We start from the raw sequence: 26153 nt of genomic DNA, 5'->3' as shown, positions 1-26153 counted from the left end.
ATTTCTGTGTATTAATTTTGTATCCCGCAACTTTGCTGAATTCAGATATTAGATCTAATAGTTTTGGAGTGGATTCTTTAGGGTTTTTAATGTACAATATCATGTCATTTGCAAACAGGGACAGTTTGACTTCTTCCTTGCCAATCTGGATGCCTTTTATTTCTTTGTGTTTTCTGATTGCCCTGGCTAGGACCTCCAGAACTATGTTGAATAAAAGTGGGAAGAGTGAGCATCCTTATCTTGTTCTTGATCTTAAAGGAAAAGCTTTCAGCTTCTCGCTGTTAAGTATAATGTTGGCTGTGGGTTTGTCATATATGGCCTTTATTATGCTGAGGTACTTGCCCTCTATACCCATTTTGTTGAGAGTTTTTATCATGAATGAATGTTGAATTTTGTTGAATGCTTTTTCAGCATCTATGGAGATGATCATGTGGTTTTTGCCCTTTTTGATGATGTAGTGGATGATGTTGATGGATTTTTGAATGTTGTATTATCCTTGCATCCCTGGGATGAATCTCACTTGATCATGATGGATAATCTTTTTGATGTATTTTTGAATTTGGTTCGCTAATACTTTGTTGATTATTTTTGCATCTGTGTTCATCAGGGATATTGGTCTGTAATTTTCTCTTTTTGTGGTGTCTTTGCCTGGTTTTGGTATTAGAGTGATGTTGGCCTCATAGAATGAGTTTGGGAATATTCCCTCCTCTTCTACTTTGTAAAACTTTAAGGAGGATGGGTATTAGGTCTTCACAACATGCTTGATAAAATTCAGCAGCGAAACCATCTATATGGGTTTTGTTCTTAGGTAGGTTTTCGATTACCAATTCAATTTCTTTGGTGATTGGTCTATTCAGATTTTCTGTTTCTTCCTGGTTCAGCTTTGGAAGGTTGTATTTTTCTAGAATGTTGTCCATTTCTTCTAGGTTATCCAGTTTGATACCATGTAATTTTACATAGTATTGTCTCATAATTCTTTGTATTTCTGTGGTGACCGTAGCGATTTTTCCTTTTTCTTTTCTGATTCTTTTTATGTATAGACTCTCTTTTTTCTTTTATTAGTCTGGCTAGTGGTTTATCTATTTTGTTTATTTTCTCAAAGAACCAGCTTCTGCTTTCATTGATTCTTTCTATTGTTTTATTCTTCTCGAATAAAATTGTATTTACTTATGCTCTAAGCTTTATTATGTCCCTCCTTCTACTGACTTTGGGCCTCATTTGTTCTTCCTTTTCTAGTTTCATTAATTGTGAGTTTAGACTGTTCATTTGGGATTGATATTCTTTCCTGAAGTATACCTGTATTGTAATAATATTTCCCTCTTAGCACGGCCACAGATTTTGTGTTGTTGAATTATTGTTGTCATTTATCTCCATATATTGCTTGATCTCTGTTTTTATTTGGTCATCGATCCATTGATTATTTAGGAGCATGTTTTTAAGCCTCCATGTGTTTGTGGGCTTTTTCATTTTCTTCATGAAATTTATTTCTAGTTTCATACCTTTGTGATCTGACAAGCTGGTTGGTACAATTTCAATCTTTTTGAATTTACTGAGGCTCTTTTTGCCGCCTAGTATGTGGTCTATTCTTGAAAATGTTCCATGTGCACTTGAGAAGAATGTGTATCCTGTTGCTTTTGGATGGAGTGTTCTGTAGATGTCTGTTAGGTCCATCTGTTCTAATACGTTGTTCAGTGCCTCTGTCTCTTTACTTATTTTCTGTCTGGTTGATCTTTCCTTTGGAGTGACTGGTGTGTTGAAGTCTCCTAAAATGAATGCATTGCATTCTATTTCCCCCTTTAATTCTGTTAGTAGTTGTTTCACATATGTAGGTGATCCTGTGTTGGGTGCATAGATATTTATAATAGTTATATCCTCTTGCTGGACTGACCTCTTTATCATTATGTAATGTCCTTCTTTGTCTCTTGTGACTTTCTTTGTTTTGAAATCTATTTTGTCTGATACAAGTACTGCAACTCCTGCTTTTTTCTCCCTGTAAGTTGCATGAAATATCTCTTTCCATCCCTTTACTTTCAGTCTGAGTTTGAAGTGAGTCTCTTGTAGGCAGCATATAGGCGTGTCTTGTTTTTTAATCCATTCAGTGATTCTATGTCTTTTGATTGGTGCATTCAGACCATTTACATTTAGGGTGGTTATCGACAGGTATGTAAATATTGCCATTGCAGGCTTTAGATTCATGGTTACCAAAGGTTCAAGGGTAATTCCCTTACTATCTAACAGTCTAATTTAACTCACTTCGTGTGCTATTACAAACACAACCTAAAGGTTATTTTTTTTCCTTTCCTTCTTTTTCTTCCTCCTCCATTCTTTGTATGTTATGAATCATATTCTGTGCTCATTGTCTATCCCTTGGGTGATATCTACTTTGCCTTAGGAATACTTCCATCTATTGGAGTCCTCCAAAATGCACTGTAGAGGTGGTTTGTGGGAGGTACATTCTCTCAACTTTTTCTTATCTGAAAATTGTTTACTTCCTCCTTCAAATTTAAATAATAACCTTGCCGGCTATAGTATTCTTGGTTCAAGGCCCTTCTGCTCCATTGCATTAAATATATCATGCCAAATATACCAAGGTTTCTGTTGAGAAGTCTGATGATAGCCTGATGGGTTTTCCTTTGTATGTGATCTTTTTTCTCTCTCTAGCTGCTTTTAAAAGACTGTCTTTATCCTTGATCTTTGCCATTTTAATTATTATATGTCTTGGTGTTGTCTTCCTTAGGTCCCTTGTGTTGGGAGATCCGTGCACCTCCATGGCCTGAGAGACTATCTCCTTCCCCAGACTGGGGAATTTTTCAGTAATTACCTCCTCAATGACACTTTCTATCCCTTTTTCTCTCTCTTCTTCTTCTGGTATCCCTATAATATGAATATTGCTCCGTTTGGATTGGTCACACAGTTCTCTCAATATTCTTTCATTCTTAGAGATTCTTTTTCTCTCTGTGCCTCAGCTTCTTTGTATTCCTCTTCTCTAATTTCTATTCCATTTACCCTCTCTTCTACTACATCTAATCTGCTTTTAAATCCCTCCATTGTATGTTTCATTTCAGATATGGAGTTTCTTGATGATTGAATCTCCGACTTAAATTCATTCCTGAGTTCTTGAATATTTTTCTGTACCTCCATAAGCATGTTTATGTTTTTTATTTTGAACTCTTTTTCATGCAGACTGGTGAGTTCAATTTCATTAGGCCCTTTTTCTGCGGTTTGTGAGATTTTGTTCTGAACTGTGTTCTTTTGATGTTTCATATTTCTGGCCACTAGTGCCCAGAAGCTCCAGTCTCTGGAGCTGCTCAGCCCCTAGAGTGAGGCTGGGGGTCATAGGGGAGTGGTGCTGGTGCCTGGGGGGAGGAAATATCTGTTTCCTGATTCCTGTCTGCAGTGCCTGTCTCAAGAGTCAGAGCCAGTGGGCCAAGCACACAGGTGTAAGCCTCTGTGCTTTGCATCTATAGGTGTTGTAGGCTGAGCCTCCTTCTGGCTGGTCTGACACCAGCGCAGTGACAGCCGGTTTGCGAACCAGTGCCGGTAGGCCAGGAGGAAGGCACAGCAGGCTGTATGTCACAGTGGGGGGCCTTGGAGCTGAGTAGGCAGACAGGGGGATGGGGTGTCTGAAGCTCCTCAAAGTTCCCAACCAGCTGGGCAGAGAGCAGCCAGACAACCTTGTCCAGCTCTCCTCTCACCACACAGTGTAAGTTTCTGCTCCAAAAGCAGACCTCAAGGCTCGGTGTTCAGCAGTTCTAGGCTTCCACCCCCTCCCCAACTCCATTTCTCTTCCTCCCACCAGTGAGCTGGGGTAAGGGAAGGGCTTGGGTCCCGCCTGATAAAGGCTTTCGTACATTACCGTGTTCATGAGGTCTGCTCTGTTCGTGAGGTCTGCATGCAGTCTGGTTCAGCCTTCTTTCTTGTTGCTGTTTTAGGATTAGTTGTAGCAATTAACTATATTTTCATACTATTTGTGGTTTTGGGAGGAATTCTCTGTCTCACCTCTCATGCCGCCATCTTGAATCCCAAGATTTCTGTTTTGCAACTTAAAAAATTTCATGGCTGTCATTGAGGATCTCCTGAACTAAGTCAATGTCCTTTATTATTATTTGTTTAAGTCTGGGAGTTAGGAATGTTTTTAGGAATACTAAGACGTACGAAGAATAATATAAGCAATCCTTCCACATACCCACCACTTAGCTAAAGAAATAAAATGTTTTAAATATTCTTGTAGCTGCATGTGAATCACTCCATGATCCCTTTCTACTCTTTCTTCCCCACTGGTACCATTATACTGAATTGGGAATTAGGATGCACATTCATGCATCTATGGCTTCATTAGATGTGTATGACTGTTTTTAAAGTTTCTATAAACAATTTTGTACTGTCTGTATCCTGACATTGGCTCATTTTGCTCAACTTTTTTTTAAGGAATTTTTTTTTTATGTTGAAATTTATGTAGAGAAGCTTCTAGAGTTTCTTTGTGGTACATAACTAGGAGTAGATCTGCTATTTCTAGGGTAAGTTAGCTGTCAACTTACCCTGATAATGCCAAAATCTTTTCAAAATTTTCTACTACAACCAGGAAAGGATTAGGACTCCCATTTCTCTAACATTCCTGCCAACAATTGATATTGTCAAACTTAGAAATTTTTATCTAAATAATATAAAATGGCATAAAAGCCTTTTTATATGTTTGTAAAGTATACTTATTGACCATTTGTGATTCCTCTTTTGTGAATGGACTGTTATATCCTATGCCCATTTTAAATCTTTTTTTCTTAAATATTTTTAAGAGTTACTTATATATACTGAATACAAATCCTCTATCAGTCATATGGATTGTTTCATTTGTAGTTTATTTTTTCACTTTGTTGATGATATCATTTATTTTCATTGATATATTTGCCATTTCTAGTGCTCTGAATTCCTTCCTGCAGACCCAAGTTCCTATTTGGCATCACTTTCCTTCTACCTAAAGATTTTCTTTTAACATTTCTTATAGTAAAGTTCTGCTAGCAAAATTATCTCAGTCTGTTTTTTTTTAATGTCTTTATTTTACCTCATTTTTGAAAGATATTATCCCTGGATATAGAATTTTTGGTTTACTGTTTTCTTCTTAAAGCACTTTAAAGATGCTATTTCACTGTCTGTTGGCTTCCTTCTGATGAGAAGTAAGCTCACATCCTTAACCTTGTATGTAATGTATCTTTTTTTCCTAGGCTGCAATTATGACATTTTCTTTAAATTTTCCACCAATTTTTCTATGCTGTGCTACAGATGGTTTTCCTTGTATTTGTCCTGGTTGGATTTTGCCCAGCTTCCAAGATCTGTGGGCTATTTCATTTGCTTGCTTATTTGTTTGTTTTCATCAGACTTGGATAATATTTGGCTACTAATTCTTTAGGTATTTTTCCTATTACGTCATCTCTCTTCTCTCCTTCTTAGATTCCAATTAACAGTAGGTTAGAATGCTCAATGCTATTCCACAGGTCACTAAGATTATTATTTTCTTTCTCAATCTTTTTCTTTCATCTGCTTCCATTTGAATGACTCTTAACGACTTGTTTGCAAGTTTTCTCATTCCTTCATGTACTGTGTGCTAGCTGTTAATCCCATCTGATGAAATTTTGACTTTAGATATTGTATTTTTCAGTTTTAGAATTTCCTACTGGCTTTCTTCCAGTTTACATATATTGCCATAATTGTTCATGTTTTCACCCATACTGTCCATCTTTTCCAGTACTCTCTTTAACATATTTATTGTTAGTATTTTAATGTCCTTTTCTAATAGTTCCAAAATCTGTGTTGTCTGTTGGTCTATTCCTATTGACTGATTTTATTTTAAAGGATCACAGTTTCCTGTATCTTCATAGATCTAATAATTTCTGATGATGAACTAGACATTCTGGATGATATGTTTTAGAGAATTTAGATTCTATTATCCTTCACTTAAGAGTACTGAGTTTCATTATAACAGGCAAATAAATTACTGGTGGTTCACCTTGATCATGTGAGGTTTGGTTTTAGGTTTTATTAAGTATGTTCTGGTTTGCTCTTAATTTTAGTGCACTTCCTTACATGTAGGTTTTTTTCCCTAAGCCTTGGCCCTTCTGTAGTTTCAGTGGAAAGCTCAAACTGTTGACAAAGCCCGTCTGATCAGTGAGGTTCAAACTCCTGTTTCTCCTGTACTGGGCAGCTGCTAAAATCTCCGCTCATCTCTTTTTGTTTTCTATCTGCTACTTCCCTCCTGGGCTCCTTGAGTTTTACCTCACACGTGCACATATCGGGTGTCAGCCAAAAATTGAAGGGAAGTTTGTACACAGATTTTGGGTTTTTTTTTCTCTCCATGGCTCCTTCATTTAGGTAGTATACCACACAATTTCCAGGCATTTTGGCAGCCTCAAACTAACCCCTCTGGCCAGTAAGACTGTGATATTGGGCCCAAGGGAAAAGCCATTTAAACATGGATCGTACATAGTGTGGGACCCTTCATCCAAGGATGAAAACCTCTCATTTCTGACTACTTTTAGTCACTCTTTGGTGCTTTCAAATTTATGTGCTTTCCTATTGTTTACAATGTTATTGGCAGAAGGATGAGTGCACTAGGACCTACTCTGACATTTCCAAAAGCCAGAATCTTCCAAGAGCAGAAGCAAATTTTAATGCACCCTAGCTTCCCAATCTTCTTTTCATGGTCTATGGTATTTTTAAGCATTGCTTAAGAAATTCATTCCTATCCTAAGGACATAAATACAGTTTGTATATTTTATTCTGAAAGTATTTTTTCTGAAAAGTATGTTCTAAAAAATTTTTGGTCTTTAATTCAATTGGATGTCATTTTTTGTGCATGGTTTAAAAAGTAAAATTGGATGCAATTTTACTTTTTATTTTTATTTTTTATTGGTTTCAAATATACAGCACAGTGGTTCAACAGTTACCCACATTATTAAATCCTTATCCCCTCTAGTACAGTTACTATCTATCAACATAGAAAGATGTAAAAGAATCACTGACTAGGGATCCGATTTTATTTTATTTTACAAGCAAATCAACAAATGTTCCCAATACCATTCCCGAAGAGTCCATTCTTTTAATTCTGGTTCATGAAGCATACCATGCCATCAATCTAATCTCGTATATCTCAGTCTATTCCAGGCTCTCTCTTCTGTTCCCCTGTCTTATTTGTCTATGCACTCATGCTGCAATATCTTAACTATTACATCTTAATATTAAGTGTTGTTATCTGGTAGAGCAAATCCCTCCCCCTTGTTCTTCAAAATTGCTTTGCCTATTCTTAGTCCTTTATTTCTTCAAATAAATTTTATAATCAATTTGTTAAAGTACATGAAAAACATGTAATGAAGGTCTTTAAATTATCAAGTCTTGGGGAGAATGAACATCTTTAAATTATCAAGTCTTCTCATTCACAAACTTAGTATATGTTTTCCCTTCATTCAGTTCTTTAATGTCTTTCTATATTACTCCTACAAATTTTCCACAAAATTATCTTTTTGTTATTACATTATATGTTTAAAATATCTTTTAAAGATTATATTTTCTCAAATTATTTTCTTATCCAATTTAGCTCAATTTACTCTCAAATTCATATTAAATGAATTTCATCAAAATTGTTTACTAAAACTATTCATTCTAGATTTCAAAATATACAATCTATAGGATAAAAACAATAATTTAACTATTCATTCTAGATTTCAAAATATACAATCTATAGGATAAAAACAATAATTTTGTACAGTCAAGTACAGTTTTTTTATCATGGCTTTATCAAGTATCTTATTCTATATACTTACCAGGAAGCTCCATGGTCTCTACTTTCAGTGTCCATGAAATTAGAGTCCAAAAACATATCTTTGTAGATTCGACCAACTAGGCAATACATATCTGAAGCAACTTGCTCTTCACTTTGCACCAGAGGAATCATAACATCAAGAGCTTTTGCCCTATCTCCAGGGAGATTTCTCCTAAGGTAGGGGAAGAAAACAACATTGCTTCAATATAGATTATAGAAGCAACATAGGCCAATTATTTTTTTTAACTTTATTTAATATATTGATTTACCTTAGCGAAGTTTGGCAGGACAAAACAACAATTAGACTTTTTAGAGTTCTGTCAACCTTTTGTACTCAGCCGTTTTGTTTTTGTCCTTTTGCATGTTTACTGGGTCTAACAAGTCTCTCTTTTGAACTGCTTTTCTGACAATGATGATGGATTTCTACTTATTCATCTATAGTCCTTCCAATATCCCTGCAATCTAGATGCAGGTTCAAGTTGGTGGGGTGAGATTCCAAATGCAGTCAGTGGGGCAGAGTCAACTAATCCAAACTAATCAAAACAAAACCCTGACTTTAAGTTTCTATTCGTTTTTGCTTCAAAACACTGTGCAAACTCACCCATAGACTATACCTACAAATCAACTTAAACTAAAGAGTCACCTAATTTCTACAAGTGATCAATTGATTATCTAAGGAAGATGTTTATATAGCCTATTTAAAAATAGCAAGTATATATAGTCTCTTCTTAAATGGTCTATATTTGGGGGGAAAAGGAAGGGTGGCTGCTGATGGGTAGGGGCTTTCTTTCCGAAGTGATAAAAATGTCCTAAAATGTATTGATGGGTACAGAACTCTGTTAATGTATTTAAAAACCACTGAATTGCACACCTTAAATGGGTCAACTGTATGGTCTATGACTTATATTTCAATAAAGCTGTTATATAAAACAAGTTATTTCTATTCTTAACTTGGACTTTTAAGTTTTCCTATGAAATTCCTTTTTTTATTTTATCCTAAATACCTGGAGTTTAGAATAATGCTTCATACAAATATACTTAGCAATTCATTATATTCTATTTTAGGAAAGGTAAAGATGAAACACTGATTAATGAAAGAAATAAGAGGCTTTTAAGGACTTTCATTTTTCTTTTCAAAGTAGAACATACCACATTCCACCTTTTAAAAAGGATTTATTTGAAAACTAGTGGTAGCAGGTAATCTCTTGAGGTTTCATCTCCTGAGAAATCTAAAGAAAAAGATATTTAATAAGCAGGGAGATAAAATATACTTTTGTTATATGTTTATTGATAAAGTTAGCAAGTTCAAGTTATTGGGTGAATAAAGGGAAGAAGGACAGAAACACTTTCTGGCTGAACAGCACGCTCTTTTCTTTGCATATAGAGGTAGGAGGGCCCAGTGATAAAGAATACAGACATCAGCACCAGAGGGATGATGGGCGCAGGCCTCAGTTTTAGGACATGTTAACTATGATCCTTGAAGAAAAGTTATTTAACCTTTCCAAGCTTTAATTTCCTCATCTGTAAAACAATCAAGTCTTAAGGGATATATGGCAACAGCCCAATAGATGTGCTGTCCCCTCCCTTTTGTTATCTTTCTTTCTGGTTGTGGTAATTACAAATAAACTCAACTGTCTGCCATGGAAGAGAGCAGCACAACTAAGCTGTGGACAGTTCGGTGCTTCTGACCTCTCAATGGCCAGAGTCGGGATGGCCCTCCATGGTGACTGGGTGGGAAGTGGCACTGAGGTGTATGCCATGAGTGGGACAGAAGGCACAAAGGCAGGACTGGAAGCAACAGTGTTGGTTCTGGCCGTGGCAGATTCATGGACACATGACCTAAAATGTGGCCAGCAGAGTTTAGATTATAATTAGGTGTGTTCAGAGCAGTCTTGGGGCAAATATTTTTTCTGGTTAACCTTGATATAACTACCCTTCCTCTACTGTAGTTTACTTTTTGCACGAATAGTCATTGGTGCTGAGTATATCTACTTAAAGATAAAACCATGTTCATGTAATTCAAAACCTATAAAAAAAAGATAAATAGCAAATATAAACTTTGACAGAGAAGAAAGGAATTTTAAGAATTTGAGTATACAAACAGGGAGGGCCTTTTTTTTACTAACAAAGAAATCTGAAAAAAATCAGAATGCATGCTTCCTACATTTAATAGGATTGAAATAGAAATATTAACATTATATTCTAACAGGAAGTAGTTGCAATGCTACAGCAAAAAAAAAAAAAAAACAACACCAGAAAGAACACGGCAGTTAAAAAAATACTATGTTAGCACATTGTGAAAAGGAACTCTTTTCTTCCTACCTGTTCAGTGCAAATGCATAATGAAACTTCACATGGTGATGAGAGGCCAAATCAAAGGTTGGCAGTTTTTCTAAAGTCTCTACCAGCTTCACAATAGAATCATAGTCCTTTCAAACAAGAGAATAACACAGAATCAAACCATTAGGAAAAGATTCTGACACTGAAATGCATTTTGACAACTAGACATCTGAATCTAAGAAGGGCACTGAAAAAGAGGACTGGAATCCATGAAATATTCTGAAGAATCTAGAACCAAGAAAAGCCTTTTTGTTTTTTAAATAAGGAGTTTAGACTATATAGATAGAAACATTAGCCATATAGAGTTATCACATCTGACCAAGAAGCACAATAAACCATCTAGCATGATAATACCATTTTGCCTGAATATGGGTGGTTTACTTCTCTGTGGAGCCAGATTCCTTGTGTGCAGTGCCCTATTAATTACCTTTAGGGAAACAATTTCCAAAATATCAAGGACATGGAGCAATTGAATGAACTTCTGTTGTAACACAAAGATTTCATTTCAACATGAGTAAGCTACTCTAGTTAAGGGATCCTAAGCGCCACACCTCACCACATATGTGACCCCTGCTGTCCACATGAAGCTTCCCTCAGGCCTGCAAGGCTGGGAATAAGACACAAGAAGTCACTTAAATTTTACCATAAAAACCTAACAGCAAATCCCCAACTCAGAGAGGATTTTGTTCTATTTAACATATTGAAAAAAATTTAAGACATGTCAATAAAAACAATATGGTGTGTTAGTGTATTTTACATTATATATGTTTAAAGTTATTTTTATAATTAATCAGTTGCATATTTCTTGCTTCTGGCTTGTTACATCTAGCACTGTCTAGCACTATCAATTTCAAGCAACACAAGTGCATGGAGTAAGAGTTATGTCCAGAAAGCTCTGAAAATGTCTGTTATTTGCCAAGACAAAAATTTCACTTATTGGCTGACAGGTGTGCCTGAGGTGCATGACAGATTGCCCACAGGTTAGCAGTGCACACAGATTTTTCTTTGTTATTTTGGAGGAAGAATGTGTGGTCTTTACCATACAAGTCTTTCACAATCACTGACTGTTAACTCTTATGAGTCTTTTTCATGCCCCATAAAATCTCAGGATAGAAAGCTTAGGAGAGTCAATAAAAAATTACGTGTAGTGTCCTAAATAACTTATTAGCAAACTGAAATCTGATGTTAACACTCCTTCATTCCTCCAACATGCTACATGAGAAAGCTTTTACTTTAAATATCTTCTCACCTGGATATCTCTGTAGGAAAGTAACAGATTTATGACAATATCTGCTGTCAAGACTTCAGTATTGTCCACTCGCTGTCGAATTCTTGCCAATTCAGCTGCCAGTTCTTTACCAGTGTATAAATTACGAGCTTTCCGGATATCATTGAGTATAGATTCCCGGAAATACTGGCTGGTGGGAAAACACATTTCAGAGAGTTAATATAAGAAAGGATTTCAATGAAAAGCAATAATTTTGTAAGGAAATGAATGGCACTGACAGCATTAGTAGCTTTCAATTCATTAAGATGCATAGAATGAACACTTCATACCTCTGGCATTAAGAAATTCGGGTGTCCTGAATTTCTTTTAACATTTTGTCTTGTTTCAGAAAGAATTAAAGGTAAACATACTCCATATTAATGAATTTTCCAAGAACCTGCAAGGTATCACTTAAAATGCCAAAAATTTATTTTTCATTGTACTGTTTTGAATAGAAATTTTTCTAAGTAAATTAGGTGTGCCTAAGATTCGAACATAATATAACATCTACTTTCTGACTCAGCCTTATCATCATTTATTACAGAAGTGATAACTCTTAACTAAAATATCATAATGCTCTTAGCAATTTTTACTTGCTAGAGTTCTTGCCTTTACACTTAAAGTCCCTGGACATTTATTTTGATAATGTTTCTGTACTTACTTTGAATATATTTTTAGCTCTACCATTACTATAACACAGGAGTCTTTTTTTTTTTTATGATTTTAAGTTGTTCTCCTGTGAATAAAGTGAATAAAAGGCAACACATGGACTATGTGGCATCTATTTCATCCACTTACTTTGATTTCCCTGATTTTTGGCTGTGTGCTAGATCTAAGAAACATCTGATAAGACGGACAAATAAAGGAAGTAGCGTAACACTTTATTATTCTCATCAGATGGCATTATTATACCTCACCTGGAACTTGCTTGTGCCACCTTCAGAAGCTGAATGAAACGGTCCACAAGTGGTAAGCAGATGGGTCCGAGCAGCAGCTCGAAGTTTGGTTGCATGAGCTCTGTCAACCCCTTCATGAAGCTGCTGTCACAGCAGTAGACCTTGTTGTGTGGAGTTATCATGTACGGAACAAACGTGTAGTTCCCAGTGCACATCTGTGGAAAGAGGAGGCACCACAAGGTGGTGAGCTAGCCTGCAGACTCCACACTGGCTTCAGGAAGTCATTTTAAATAATAATCCTGAATGCGCAGGGTCATAATAGAAAAACTTCATTTCTTATTTATGGCCTATACAAATGGAAACTTCCTCCAATTTCTTTAATTGCTTACTTCAAATAATTAGGATTTAGGGATGATACATGCAACAGTATGACACAGTTTCTAGCAATTAAATCCTCAGTCACTGTCTCTCAAGGCTAAGATGTTATATGATACATGCTGTAGGAAAAGAATAGTTTGAAACATGGCCCTCAGCCTTTGGGGAACTTAAGATTTAGTCAGAGAGACACAACATAAATATGTGAGAGTAATAAGCTCTAACTCGTGAGGGCCGTCCACACGACGGGCTGTGCTGTGCGCGAGGCTGGAACCAAGCGGCTCCCCTCCAGGCTGCTCCACGAGTCTCCCAGTTACTAAACTAGGGACCCAAGTCATCCTTGATGCTTCCATTGTCTTCCTCTCCCATATCTTATCAAAGTCCTTGTCTGTTCTACCTCCAAAATAAAGGAATATTCCTATTTATCCAGGGCTCTCCCTCTTCCCCGCGGGCTCTGTAGACCACGCCAATGGCAAACCCGGCCTGAGCCAACACAACTGGCTTTTAGCTGGCCTCCCTGCTTCCACTCTTGTCTTTCAATCTATTTGCTTCCCAGCTGTCAAAGTAACCTTTTAACAGCTTATATCATATCACTTCCCTCAGCTGCTTACGGCCCCTCCCTTGCTCCTGGGATGCAGCTAAAACATGTCACTGTCGCCTGCAAGGGCCTGACTATCCAGATCCTACCTCTCTCTGACCTCAGCCTGGGCCACTCTGTGCTCGCTCACCGCAGCCTTCTGTTGGCTCCCAGGGGTGCCAAGTGAGCAGCACAGGCAAAAGCAGAGCTGGGAAGGAGGAAGGGAAAATTGGACGGGACACCACCCCTGAGTCAGCAAGACTGACCAGAGCTGAGGCTCAGGGAAGTAAGGGAATGCACAGCTAAGGATTTCAAACAAATGTGCTGGGCAGTGGGAATCGGAGAAAGATTTGAAGCAGGAAAGAAAACATAACCAAAACTGTGCATTTAGATTGTCTGGACAGAAAAGAAGTTGGACTAAAAGAAAAAAGGTACAAGAGTTGAGGAAACGAGGCAGGAAGCTACCAAGCATGACCAGATGAGCAGCAGTGGTTGGGGATATATTCACTCGATGTCATAAAGAAAGAATCTTCTAGACCTGCTTAGTGACTGGTCACAAATACTTAGAGAAAGGAAGAAGTCAAAGGCGACTCCACAGTCTGAAATGGGGCTACATAAAAAAGAATGACATCATTAACAAAAAGCAAGAATTCAGAAAACAGAACCAGAGTTAATTCAAGACAAACATTACACTTGGGAGCACTTGCTATATATCAGGTAATGAATCACAAACAGAACCTGACTTCCAGTTAAAATCTGAGAAGAACATCAAGAGGTTGAAATTTGATTTGGGGTGGGAAAGGTGAAATATTCACTTTTAGAAAGATTGGGATTAAAGGGAAGCAGGACAGTTGAAGTGAAAAGGTCCGAAAGAGAGTTAGAAATACGTGATTGGAAAGTAAAAGAGTTTCAAACCAAAATCAAGACCTGGGCATTATTCAGTATGGTTGAATGTAAAGAAATGGAGAGATCTCTTAGAGAAACACCAGAGAGAAAGAAAAAAGCAGAGCACTGAGAACTGGATGAGATATGTGGGAAACCATATTTATCACTATTCCAGGTAGCTAAGGGAATCCACACCATGGATTCCTACTCATATCACATTATGGAGAACAGTACATCACTTTTCTTACCTCTAGAACTAAACAAATGAAAACTAACATTTATGCACCATATGCATGTGCCAAGGAATGAGTGGTCCTATGTTCACAACCCACTAAGGAAGGTGCTACTGTCTCCACTTTACAGGCGAGGATTCAAGAGGCCATGGATCTGGTCTGTGGAGTGTTTGCATCCCAGCCATGGACTCCTTCTCTAGAGGGTATGCCATTATCGCTAGGTGGCTGGGCACCCTCCCAGCTAGCCTTTACCTGCTGACACAGCAACCCTTTGCTTCAGGTTACTTTCCATGGAATGCTGCCTCAGAGCAAACAGACCAACGTGCCAAATGCCCTGATGGCCAAACTTCATTACTTCTGAAAATGTTATTCTTTGTATATTCTTTGAGATACTTGTAGTATTAAAGATAGTCAAGCAGAAACTAGACCCTGACTTCCATTTACAGTAAAAGAGGAACCTTCAGAGGTTAAGGCTTGAGTTTTAAATAAATTACATTAAATTGTTCCTTCCTAAAGTTCTCCTTCAAGGAACAGTAATGGAAAGACTAGCCAGGAGGAGAGAAACTAAGCACATGCTTTTATAGTGTTTCTGAGATCCCACAGCATGTCTACCAATTTAAACCTTTTACCCAAGCTATTACCTAAGCAGAAAAGAAAGGCAAAGGCATCAAGAGGTTACTTCCAAAGTTTCTGGAGCTTAACCTGTGAGTGGGTTATGAAATAGCAGTAGAATCAGATAGTCCTGTTTTAGGTAGGCACTATAACTCAAAATTACAAAAGAAAATGCTCTGAATCTTCTAAGTCACAAAATGAGAATAGATGAAAAACCAATAAACCAGAAAAGCACAATTAGAGTTTTGGAATATTACTCCTCTTCTGTGGATGGATAAGGTTCTGAATCCTCAGAAGTCTTAATACCATGTGCATTTGTGTATAAGACAAGAACTATAATGCATTAGTATTGAACTACTCGGTGTTGGAGAATAATACAACTGTGTAAAATGAATTTGGGGAGAGGATGACTATCTGGTATCTGGGTGTGTGTTGAACAATGGACAGGTAAAGAGAGAAAAATGAGAGCCACACAAACAGAAAATCAGATTCCTGAAACTGTCATTTCAAACCACATGGCATAAGGCTTCAGAATCCTTGTTGGAAATATCCAGGATGCCAAAGGTTTTCCTAAGTTCCTGGCCTCACTGCAATTTTTGGAGTCTCTTCCCTATGTCTCTGAGGCAATAAATACATATTTTTCAATCTCCCACTGTTGATGTCCAAACAAAAGGGAGGGTGGTAAGCTGCAGGGCACCCGTAGATGTCACTAGGCCTGAGCTAAGAAACAGCCCTTAGAGCATACAGTAGGGAAAAAGTGGGGGAATTGGTTGTGGACCATACGTTTTTTTAAAAAGATACCAATTGCTATGAAAAGCACCTTTTCAAATGATGAAAACTAATAATATGGGAACATTCATTTTCTGAGTTGGGTTACATATAACTTAAATATTATTACCGCAATTCTGTTTACAGATTGCAACTGATCCCATAGTTTGAAATAACTGATAATCCAAAGCAAATAAGCAAACCAGTGTGTCATCAAGAACAGACACCTTAGGCATAACGACTATGGTTTACTAGTTTAAAATATTTAAGCCTGCTTCTTGAAAATCAAAGACTACATTTCCTTAAATTTCAAAACACTGAGGCACGTTAATAAAATAATAACATTGATCTCTCTGACCCATGCTTATTTTCATGGCTATAAAAATCTTTAGCTTAAAATCTAGTCCTAATCTGTTCTGTGCTCATGGATAGGAAGAATTAATATTGGTCAAAAGGAAGAATTAACATGATCAAAATGGCCATCCTGCCCAAAGCAATTAACAGATTAATGCAATACCTATCAAAATTCCAAAAACGTTTTTCAATGAACTAGAACAAATAGTTCTAAACTTCACATGGAACCACAAAGACCCTGCCTGAATGGCCAATGCAACTGGCAATTTCCTGAGAAAGAAGAACAAAGTTGGGGGGATTATACTTCCCAACTTCAAGCTATGCTACAAAGCCACAGTAACCAAAATAGTATGGTACTGGCACAAGAACAGAACCATAAATCAATAGAACAGAATAGAAAGCCCAGATATAAACCCATGAATATATGGTCAATTAATAAACGATAAAGGAGCCATGAATATACAGTGGGGAAAAGACAGCCTCTTCAATATTTAGTGTTGAGAAAACTGGACAGCTACATGCAAGAGAATGAAACTGGATTACTGCCTGACTTCAAACACAAAAGTAGATTTGAAATCAATCAAAGACCTGAATGTAAGTCATGAGACCATAAAACTCTCAGAGAAAAATATAGGGAAAAATCTGTTGAACATAAATATGAGCAATTTTTTCCTGAATACATCTCTTCAGGGAATGGAAACAAAATAAAAAATGAACAAGTGGGACTACATCAAACTAAAAAGCTTCTGCACAGCAAAAGACACCATAAGCAGAACAAAAACGGCAACCTACATTATGGGAGAACATATTCATAAACAATTTATCCAATAATGGGTTAACACCCAAAATGTATAAAGAGCTCATATGCCTCAACACCCAAAAATCAAATAATCCAATTAAAACATGGGTGGAGGACCTGAACAGACATGGGTGGAGGACCTGAACAGACATTTCTCCAAAGAAGAAATACAGATGTCCAACAGGCACATGAAAAGATGCTTCACATCGCTAATCATCAGGGAAATGCAAATCAAAACCACAATCACACCAGTCAGAATGGCCACTATACAAAAGACAAGAAATAACAAGTGTTGGCGATGATGTGTAGAAAAGAGAACCCTCCTACATTGTTGGTGGGAATGTCAGTTGGTGCAGTCACTGTGGAAAGAAGTATGGAGGTTCCTCAAAAAACTAAAAATAGAAATACCATTCAATGAGTAACTCCATTTCTAGAAATATACCCAAAGAAACAAAATCCCTGATCTGAAAAGATATATGCACCCCTGGGTTTACTGCCACATTATTTACAATAGCCAAGCTATGGAAGCAACCTAAGTGTCCATCAATAGATGAATGGATAAAGAAGATGTGGTAGATAAACACAATGGAATAATATTCAGCCATTGAAAAGAAAGAAATCCTGCCATTTGCATTAACATGGATGAATCTAGAGGGAATTACAATCAGTGGAATAAGCCAGATGGAGAAATACAAATACCATATGACTTCACTTATTTGCGGAATACAAATACAAAGCAAAACAGAAGGAACAAAACGGCAGTAGACACATAGACTGAGAAGTGACTGATGGTGACCATGGTGGAGGGGTTGGAGTGGATGGGTGGAGAGAGGAGTGGCATAAAGGGGCACAAAAATTCTCAGTCATAGTATAAGTTGGTCACAGAGATAGAAGTACAGCATGGAGAATACAGCCTATGATTCTGTAACATCTTCCTGTGTCAACAGATAGTAGCTGTACTAGTGGCAGTGAGGATTTAATAATATGGGTAACTGTTGAACCACTGTGTTGTATACTTGAAACTAATATAAGATTGTGTATCAATAAAGAAAAGCAAACATTAAAAAAAAAATCTAGTCCCAATTGATTTAATTATCTGCACTATTTGTTTCTTTTTAAAGTAATGCCAATTCAGTTTTTCAATTCTTAAAACTACATAAAGGTGAACGTATGTATGTGTGGAAAATGAATTCAGCTTTTAGGAAAACATGCTTTCAGCATCCAAACACATTGAAATATATGCTTAAAATACTCAACTTTTGATAAGTATACCCAGCACCTGAAACAAACAGCTTACTCCATACCCTGCATATGATAATCAATATTTGTTTAATAAAACTGTTACACTGAATAGCTACACGAAGCAATAATTGCTCACTTCCCGTTGAGATACCAAAAGTAAAGAGTGTATAATGGCAACATTATTTATGCTGCAGTGAGTCTCTGACCTGGTGAAAGCTTAACCACAAGCTCTACAATTTCTGATCTAAGAAAAAACGACCAATTTGTACTTTTAAGCTTTTCATCTTAAATCAAATCCTATGCAGATCTTTATGTAGGATATTATTTCCACTCCAAGTTGCAGAGCTACATTCTTTAAGGTTTTTAATCCTGGCCTACTTACCAAAATAAAAGAAATACAACCACTGGCATAACAGGGCCAGTTCCTCTGTATATCATAATTTTTCTTTGTGCATTTAATAATTTTTAAATTTATTTTTATCACTTTCTACCTTTTGTTTAATTCTGTGTGGAAGGCAGGAATTCTATAGTGTGGTCTCGAAGGCCTACTGTAAGACTTAGGAACTTAGTCTCTATAGACAGATGTGTGTGTACATATGTGTATATGTATCTATACTTTGTATGTGTGTGTGTATATATATATATATATATATATACTATACATACAGTATAGTATTACCTATACTGTACATATATAGGTAAGATATCCATAGAAATAGATATATAGATATACACACATAATATATATGATGCCTAACTACCACTCATAATTACACAAAACTGGATACACTATGGAATTTTTTTCCCAAAACATAATCATATATAAAAAAACAGGTATCAGTGCTATCTCTCACTAGTATAAATAAAGATTCAGTGTAAAGGAATATGTAGATAAAATAACCATACTCATATTGGTATCTCAGAAATTCTAAAGAGGAAAAACAGAGATAAGAATTACTAATTTGTGGAGATGAAAAATATACTACAGATTAGTTGATGATGGAAAAGAAAAGATTAAACACTTTCTGGGAGGGTTGAGTAAAATACTTACAGTATTCTTCTGGCAAATGATTTCCTAAAAAACGAGAAAAGAAAAAAATAAAGCAGAAGTTAATACAAAATCAATTAATTAGTTAACTATTCTATATGGGAAAATTTGTATTAACAATTAGAAATTTCAGGGAGTGTAGAATAAGTTCTTGCCAAGAAATTTATAATTGATGGAGACAGGAGCATAAGATTACTGTCTATGGATTGAGGAAAACAGTATAAACATGTAAAATCCAATAACTGAATAATCTAAACAACACTTCTGCAGCATATGCATGCACAAAACTACCTTTTCAACCATAATCTTTTTGCTTTCCCACTGTACCACCTCACTCACACCCTGGGAGGGCACCAAGCAGATGTGCCCCCTGAGCAGCTGGAAACGAAGGACACTGGTCACTTATCAGAGTGGCAAATCCACATAGAGATAAGGACACCTGATACTAAATAGTCATAAATACAATTTATGTATTATTCAGTGAGAAGTGGAATGCAATAAATACACTGGAGGCAGTGTCCCTATCTTCTGGGTTGTGAGGAGTAGATGACTGTGCAAATGATGTTGCTATACTGTTATTATTTCTAGATGTTAAAATGAGTAGACCTGGAAGAGACAATCTGGAAAAGTCTGTGGATAAAGCTTAATCGAGACTGGGGAATCATGATCTAGAAAAGAGAAATGGGACAACATTTTGGAAAAGATGGCATGTGTGTTGTCATGGAAACAGGAAATGTAAGGCATTTGTGGAGCCTCAAGGGTGGGTCCATCTGGCTAAGAAGAGGAGCCAGATCTGGTGAGGTAGGAAAGGAGCAGGGAGCCACACAAGGGCCAGCTGACCAGCCATCATTCTTCATTCCGGGATCGATACGGGCACAAAGGGGAACTGATGAGAGCTTTGGCTTAGGGAGCATGTATGATTTTTTGAGCGTTTAAGGATACCAGATAAGTAAACAAAAATCTATACAGGAAAAATAATTATGCTGGGTAATTTTGAGAGCCATAAAGATGTACATAAAATACTAAAAGAGATACCTCAAATAATATGTCATAATCATGCTGATGAAAAAAGGAAATGTACACATTTAAAAAGAAACATTATAAGCCTGGATACACATGTATGTGCGCACACACATGCTAAGGCAAAGAGCAATACTATATAGCAAGGGTTTGGACTTCTGAGAGAAAGAAGATATTATTAGGGATTGAGGAAGTTTGGAAAGATCTGCATAGAAGGTAGAAATCAAGATGAGCCTGAGGACAGACACACTTGAAAAGGCAAAGCAGGGAGGTGGGGATCCAGGTTTGAGGACTAGGAAGGAAAAAGCCCATTGAGGGAGCAACAGATATTATCATCGGGGAGTAAAGAAGACAGTTCATTTGGGAATGTACAGAAAAGAGAGTTGAAATGATTTTTGAAAAATATCTTGCTGAGCTAAAACAGAAAGTTCATTTTGGCACATACCAATATTAGAAAATTGTTTTGGGCCTTATTGAAGGCCTCGAATGCCAAAATATACTACTTTGCTCTGTTGGCAACTGGTAGTCAAAGTGTTTTTTAAGTTGAACAATATACATAAAGAGCCATCAGCATACATTGGGACACTGTCATAGCAAAGGCTGGGAACAACATAAATGTCAAACTAGTTGAATAAACTACGAATCTCCACACAATGGAATACAATGCAGCCAAACAAGGAATGAGGAGCTTTTATGTAGCGATATGGAAATATCTCCAAGATATATTGCTAAGTGGAAAAAAAGCAAAGTACAGAATGGCTGCCAGTGGAAAGGGGAGCTGGCTGGGTGAGGGACAAGCATGAAAGAATGACTTTTCACTGTATATCCTTTCGCACTTGAAAATTTTTGTATTAAGTGAACATAGTCCCAAGAAAAACAAATAAATAAAAGGTAAACCTTGTTAAAGTTTTCAAAATACAGATTCGATGGTGGTATTTAGTATTGAAGGGAAAAGCATATAAGCAGCTAATGCAAACGTCCAGGGATGTCAAAATAAGGGCCTAGGCAATGACGGTGGTCGGGGAATAGAAATTAAGAGACAGATGAGTGACCTTCTGGAGAAGGCTGGAAGTGGTGTTTTCCCCACAGGTGTTTCACAAGTAGTTAATGTACCTTTCTCTCTCCTTCTCCCTTTCTCTCTCTCTCTCTCTCTCTCTGTCTCTCTCACAGACACATACACACAGGTTCATGAAAAAAAAAAAAGAACAAAACTGGATAATCACAAAGCCAGGAACACAGTATGCAAAATTTTCTAAACTTCAGTTATGAAGCATCTCTCCAGAGTAGCAAACCACACCCTTTCAGACACTGTTTTCTTTTGATAGGAATATCCTACTCTCCAACCTCTAAGTAGCAAGAAAATGTCCTTCTCTTCATCCTCAACTACACAGCACCATCTGTGCATAGCACAAAAAGCACCATCTGAGGCTGGCCTTGTCTGCTTTCAGCGTATCTATCCTCCCAACAGAAGTTGATTGTGTCCTTATTTTTGCCACCATTAACCCTTACACAGCCCTCTATGACAGCAGTGCATGTACTAACTGCAAATGTTTCCTCATATAAGTCTCCCATGTTATATCATGAACAACTCAGATGCAAGGGCCATGTTTTATTCAGCTTTGTACTCTAATACTTGCCTAGTAAATAGAAGGGCATATAGTAGTTATTCAATCAAAGCATGAATAAATAAGTCAATGACTGCATAAAATAGTAGACTATGAATTAGGGTAGATGTGGGTAAGTTCTGGCTCTGTTCCTGACTAGCCATCTGTCATTTTGCCTCTCTCTAATGTAACACACTAAGAGTTGGATTGAGTGATCACTAATCTCTTCCAATTTTATCATCTGCTTTTGGCTAACAGCCTCAAGTCAGCATTGTCCTCATGCCACTGGGAGGAGAGACACCCTCATGCCCAGTGCAGGAGATACACCACCATCATCTTAAGATCTCGAAAGGTATCTACTTACTGAAGTAGAATAGCGAATTTTTAATTTGTACTAAACCCATTGAAGGGGATGAAAAGGGAGGATAAATTTAAAACAGACTGCAATATTTCACATGACTTCATGGAAACTTCTCATCTAAACTGCCTAGAAATAAAAAGATAAAATCAACATAAACTCTAGTTCCTTACCAGTGAAATGTTTGTGAAGGTGTATTACCTGACTTCAACTCGTATTTTACCTGAAGTCTTTAGGGGGCTTCTGGTCAATGCCCTTCTTAGATGTACCAGAAACATCCAAAGAACGTTTTTTTTTCCAACTTTCTAATACCCTTCAATGACCAAATATGGAAGGAAGACAAAAGAGACTATTAGACTAGGTCTCATTCAAAGGGAAGACAAAGACAACTCTTGATAGTCATTTGGAACAATATAATTTTGAAAACATCATTTTAAGGAAAACCTATGGAGTATCTCCAAAACTGAAAAGTGTGTGTGCCTAAAACTGAGGCAATTACAGCCAAGGGAAGGAAGTGGGAACAGCTGGTGTGAGCTTGCCAAGTCAAACAGACTCAGGGTGGGAGAAGCAGAATTAGCAATCAGGATCTCAGTTCCTGCAAGAAAAGAAAGGAACAAGCTGGGAGTTCCTGGCCAGAGAAAGAACATGGCTCCAGCTGGTGACCTTTTAAGTCTTCCCTTCTGAACCCTCTTCCGGCCTGGGGAAACTTCGCAAATTTTCCACTAAAGTTGACAAAAAGAGGGATGTCTTATACGCCCTAGCTTCATCTTCTTACCTAATTTCTATGCTTCAAAACTAGACAAGGAAATATCAGGTGGGCTCATGTGAACACCCTGGGACTCACTGAGAACTCATCTTGCTGCTAATGAAGCTGAGCTGCTCAGGAAGGACAAGTCCATTCAGGTGTCACAGACTGACCCATCTTTAAAGTGAGGATTTGTGCTTACACGTTATGCTTACATAAAAGTCAAGTTAAAAAAACAACAACTCAATAATCTGACAGAAATCTGATAAATCATACTTCTACAGGACATATGAAATCTGTGGACAGACTTAGAGGATATAAACCTGATGACAAGTCAAAGAATATGGGGCTTGTCCTTTTCTGACATTTATTGATTGTGTGTTCTTCTAAGTCACTGTATCTCTCTGGGTTTATTTCTCATCTGTAAAAACAACATCTTCTACCTGTTCAATACATATATAATAAATAATTGTCTATCTCACTGGGCTGTCTTTAAGGACCAAATAAGTAAGTTCACAAAAGTACTTTAAGCATTTTAAGGCCATATACAGTATGAGTATTAATATTACCAAAGGAAAAAAACAACTCAATTCCTATTTTACCAGATCTAAAGGCATTTTGCACTGGTGTTGTTTTGTGATTGGGATAGGAACAATCTTCCTCTTGATATTTGCAATTGTCAATAAAACAACCTGTACCAAAAGTCAGGTTAAATTATACAAAAGCTGCCAAGTACAAGAAATTCTAGACTCTCTTGTTCTTCCCTCTTAATTTTGTTTTATATTTAAATAAATATATCTTGGAGAGAGAGCTCTACTGTAAGTAGAAACATGTCTTCAAATTGGGCTGGGATGCTGATGAGTGATATTTTATATAGAGAGCATATGAAACCATTTCTTAACTCAAACTCCTCCTTATAATGTGTTGCTATATTATAATTAACTTCCTCTTCTTTGACACCAACTGTCTCTTTCAACACCATCTAATTGGACCATATTATTCAAAAGAAATACATTTTTAAAAAACCTACTAGGATAAATTAAAAAATTATTGTTGAAAAGTTACAGGTATAATGAACTGCTGTACAATAAATTATACTTTACACATAAATTGCAGTAAAAATTTCAAGGATGCATTCTAAAAGGACCCAAAGAGGATGATGGGCTGGAGCGTTACAAAAATCAACTTCCCTAAAGAGAATCATTAATTTATAATGAACAAAAGGGAATAGAACTCAGCAAGTCTTGCCCCATTTGGGGGCAGTCAGCAGGTTTTCAGACTCACATCTTCTGTGTGCAGAGGTATTTATTCCTTCTTGCTCTTTATGGTACCCAAACTCATGGGCCTCTGATGAAAGTCTCTACAAATGAAGAAATAGCTGGTGCCAACCCAGGGATGTGATGACATCTCCTGTTCACAGTGTAGCATATATTTCCCTCTACCTTTGACAAAATGGTAAGCAGGTGCTAGAAACAGTGGAGAGGGGTGGAATGGGAGGGTAAAGAGGAAGTAGGGAGGAAAGCAAGGGCACGCTTTATACAGTACATGGATAATACCTTAGCAGGTGTATTGCTGCTCATTGACATGAAAGAAAACCGGATTCTCCATACTCAAGGCCTTTCCAAAACCTCAGGGTGGATTCTACAACTGGGAAATCAACTAACTAAATAAATAGTAGATAGATCATGCTGCTAAATAAATAAATAATAAATAAATCATGCTGCTAAATGTATCATTTGTCTAGTTTGTCTATTCACAATTTTCTGAGAAAACCTCAGTAAAGCAGTGCTCACATGTATTATTTATCTCCTCCTCCAAAATGCCTCTCTTTCCCCCACCCAGTTTGACTTGGAGTGATTATAGCTCAGATAGAAGATCACTTCTGAAATAAGTAAAATAAAGAAACAAGACTGTTTCCTCTCTCAACAGAAAGAAAAATCTGTCCATGAAATGATAAGAAGTACATATGATGGCTGTGTTGAAGCATGGCTGTGCAGAGTGGCATGGTTTACAAATCAAGGGTTGGTTATCAAGGAAGCAAGATACTTAGGGGACTATCCAGGAGCAGCTGTCAAAAAGGCACATGTTTGTTTCACAAACCGTTATACTACTTTATAGGGTCATTTCTTCAAGTGGTCTTTTCCCCTAACATTTAGTGGCTAACATTCATTTGTACCACTCAGGTACTGTGCTGGAAAGAATCCAGTAAAAATTCATTGTTCTATAAGAGAATGATAAAGTTTAGAAAAGATAAACATTTTAATTTCATACACAATTTAATCCAAAACTAAATTCCTCTCAATTATTTACCTTGGTAAAGGAGGGAAAACTAAAGGAATTCATACTGTAAGAGAAAAAAAACAGCTTTTATGCATTTAAGAATATTCTGCAATCTGTGCAGATTCACCAAATACAGGTAAAAATTCAATTTAAGCTTGAGGTGTTTGTAATAAAAATTGCCCTGATGCCTTCATCAATTTTCTGGTGAAGCAACTGGTATAATCATTGAAATTTATAACATGGACATCTCTCTTTTCAAAAATATAACCATTTGCTTCAAGTGGAAATAAATGAATACCAGAAAAACAGAATTATGTCTAATTTCTCACAAATAAGCTCTAAAGGAGATTGTATCCTTCTGTACCTGCAGATAAAAGATCATGGGTCTGAATTACCACAAAACTGTTTGAATGTGCAATCATGGTCGTTCTCAAAGTTCATCCATGTTGTAGCATGTGTCAGAACTTCCTTCCTTTTTAAGGCTGAATAATATACCATTGTGTGTGTGTGTGTGTGTGTGTGTGTGTGTGTATACACACCACATTTTGTTGCATCCATTGATCATCAATGGGCATTTAGGTTGCTTCCACCTTTTGGCTATTGTAATAATGCTGCTATGAACATGGGTGTATAAATATCTCTTTAAGATAGTGCTTTCAAGTCTTTTGGGTATATACACCCAGAAGTGGAATTGCTGGGTTATATGGTAATTCTATTTTTAACTTATTGATGAACTACCATACTGTTAAAAATTGCTGATTTTTAAAGGGCTAATTTAGTGATGGTGTCACAAATTCTGGTTTGTGTACCTAAGACTTCATGCTAGTCGGATCCCAATCTGGAAAATACTAGATGCACTGAGGCAGAATAAGAGATTCAGCCATCACATATGCATGTACTATATTCACTGGGATAGTGAACGCTGGAGACAGCTTGCTGC

At 36.9% G+C, this 26153-nt stretch overlaps 1 protein-coding gene across 3 annotated transcripts in view; it reads right to left on the bottom strand.

Annotated features, from left to right (window-relative positions):
- MAP3K5 (mitogen-activated protein kinase kinase kinase 5) overlaps positions 1-26153 on the bottom strand; it is a 192477-nt gene that overhangs the window by 95374 nt on the left and 70950 nt on the right. For all 3 annotated transcript variants that reach the window (XM_036903698.2, XM_036903700.2, XM_036903699.2), the window contains 5 exons: positions 19210-19233; positions 12335-12528; positions 11400-11568; positions 10133-10239; positions 7812-7982 (listed from right to left, as the gene is read on the bottom strand). In XM_036903698.2, coding sequence (XP_036759593.2) covers positions 7812-7982; positions 10133-10239; positions 11400-11568; positions 12335-12528; positions 19210-19233 — 665 coding nt within the window. The remainder of the gene's footprint in view (positions 1-7811; positions 7983-10132; positions 10240-11399; positions 11569-12334; positions 12529-19209; positions 19234-26153) is intronic.

Source organism: Manis pentadactyla, chromosome 12, assembly GCF_030020395.1.
Source record: "Manis pentadactyla isolate mManPen7 chromosome 12, mManPen7.hap1, whole genome shotgun sequence".
NCBI classification, from domain to species: Eukaryota; Metazoa; Chordata; class Mammalia; order Pholidota; family Manidae; genus Manis; species Manis pentadactyla.
This window is presented reverse-complemented; position numbering and strand designations above follow the sequence as displayed.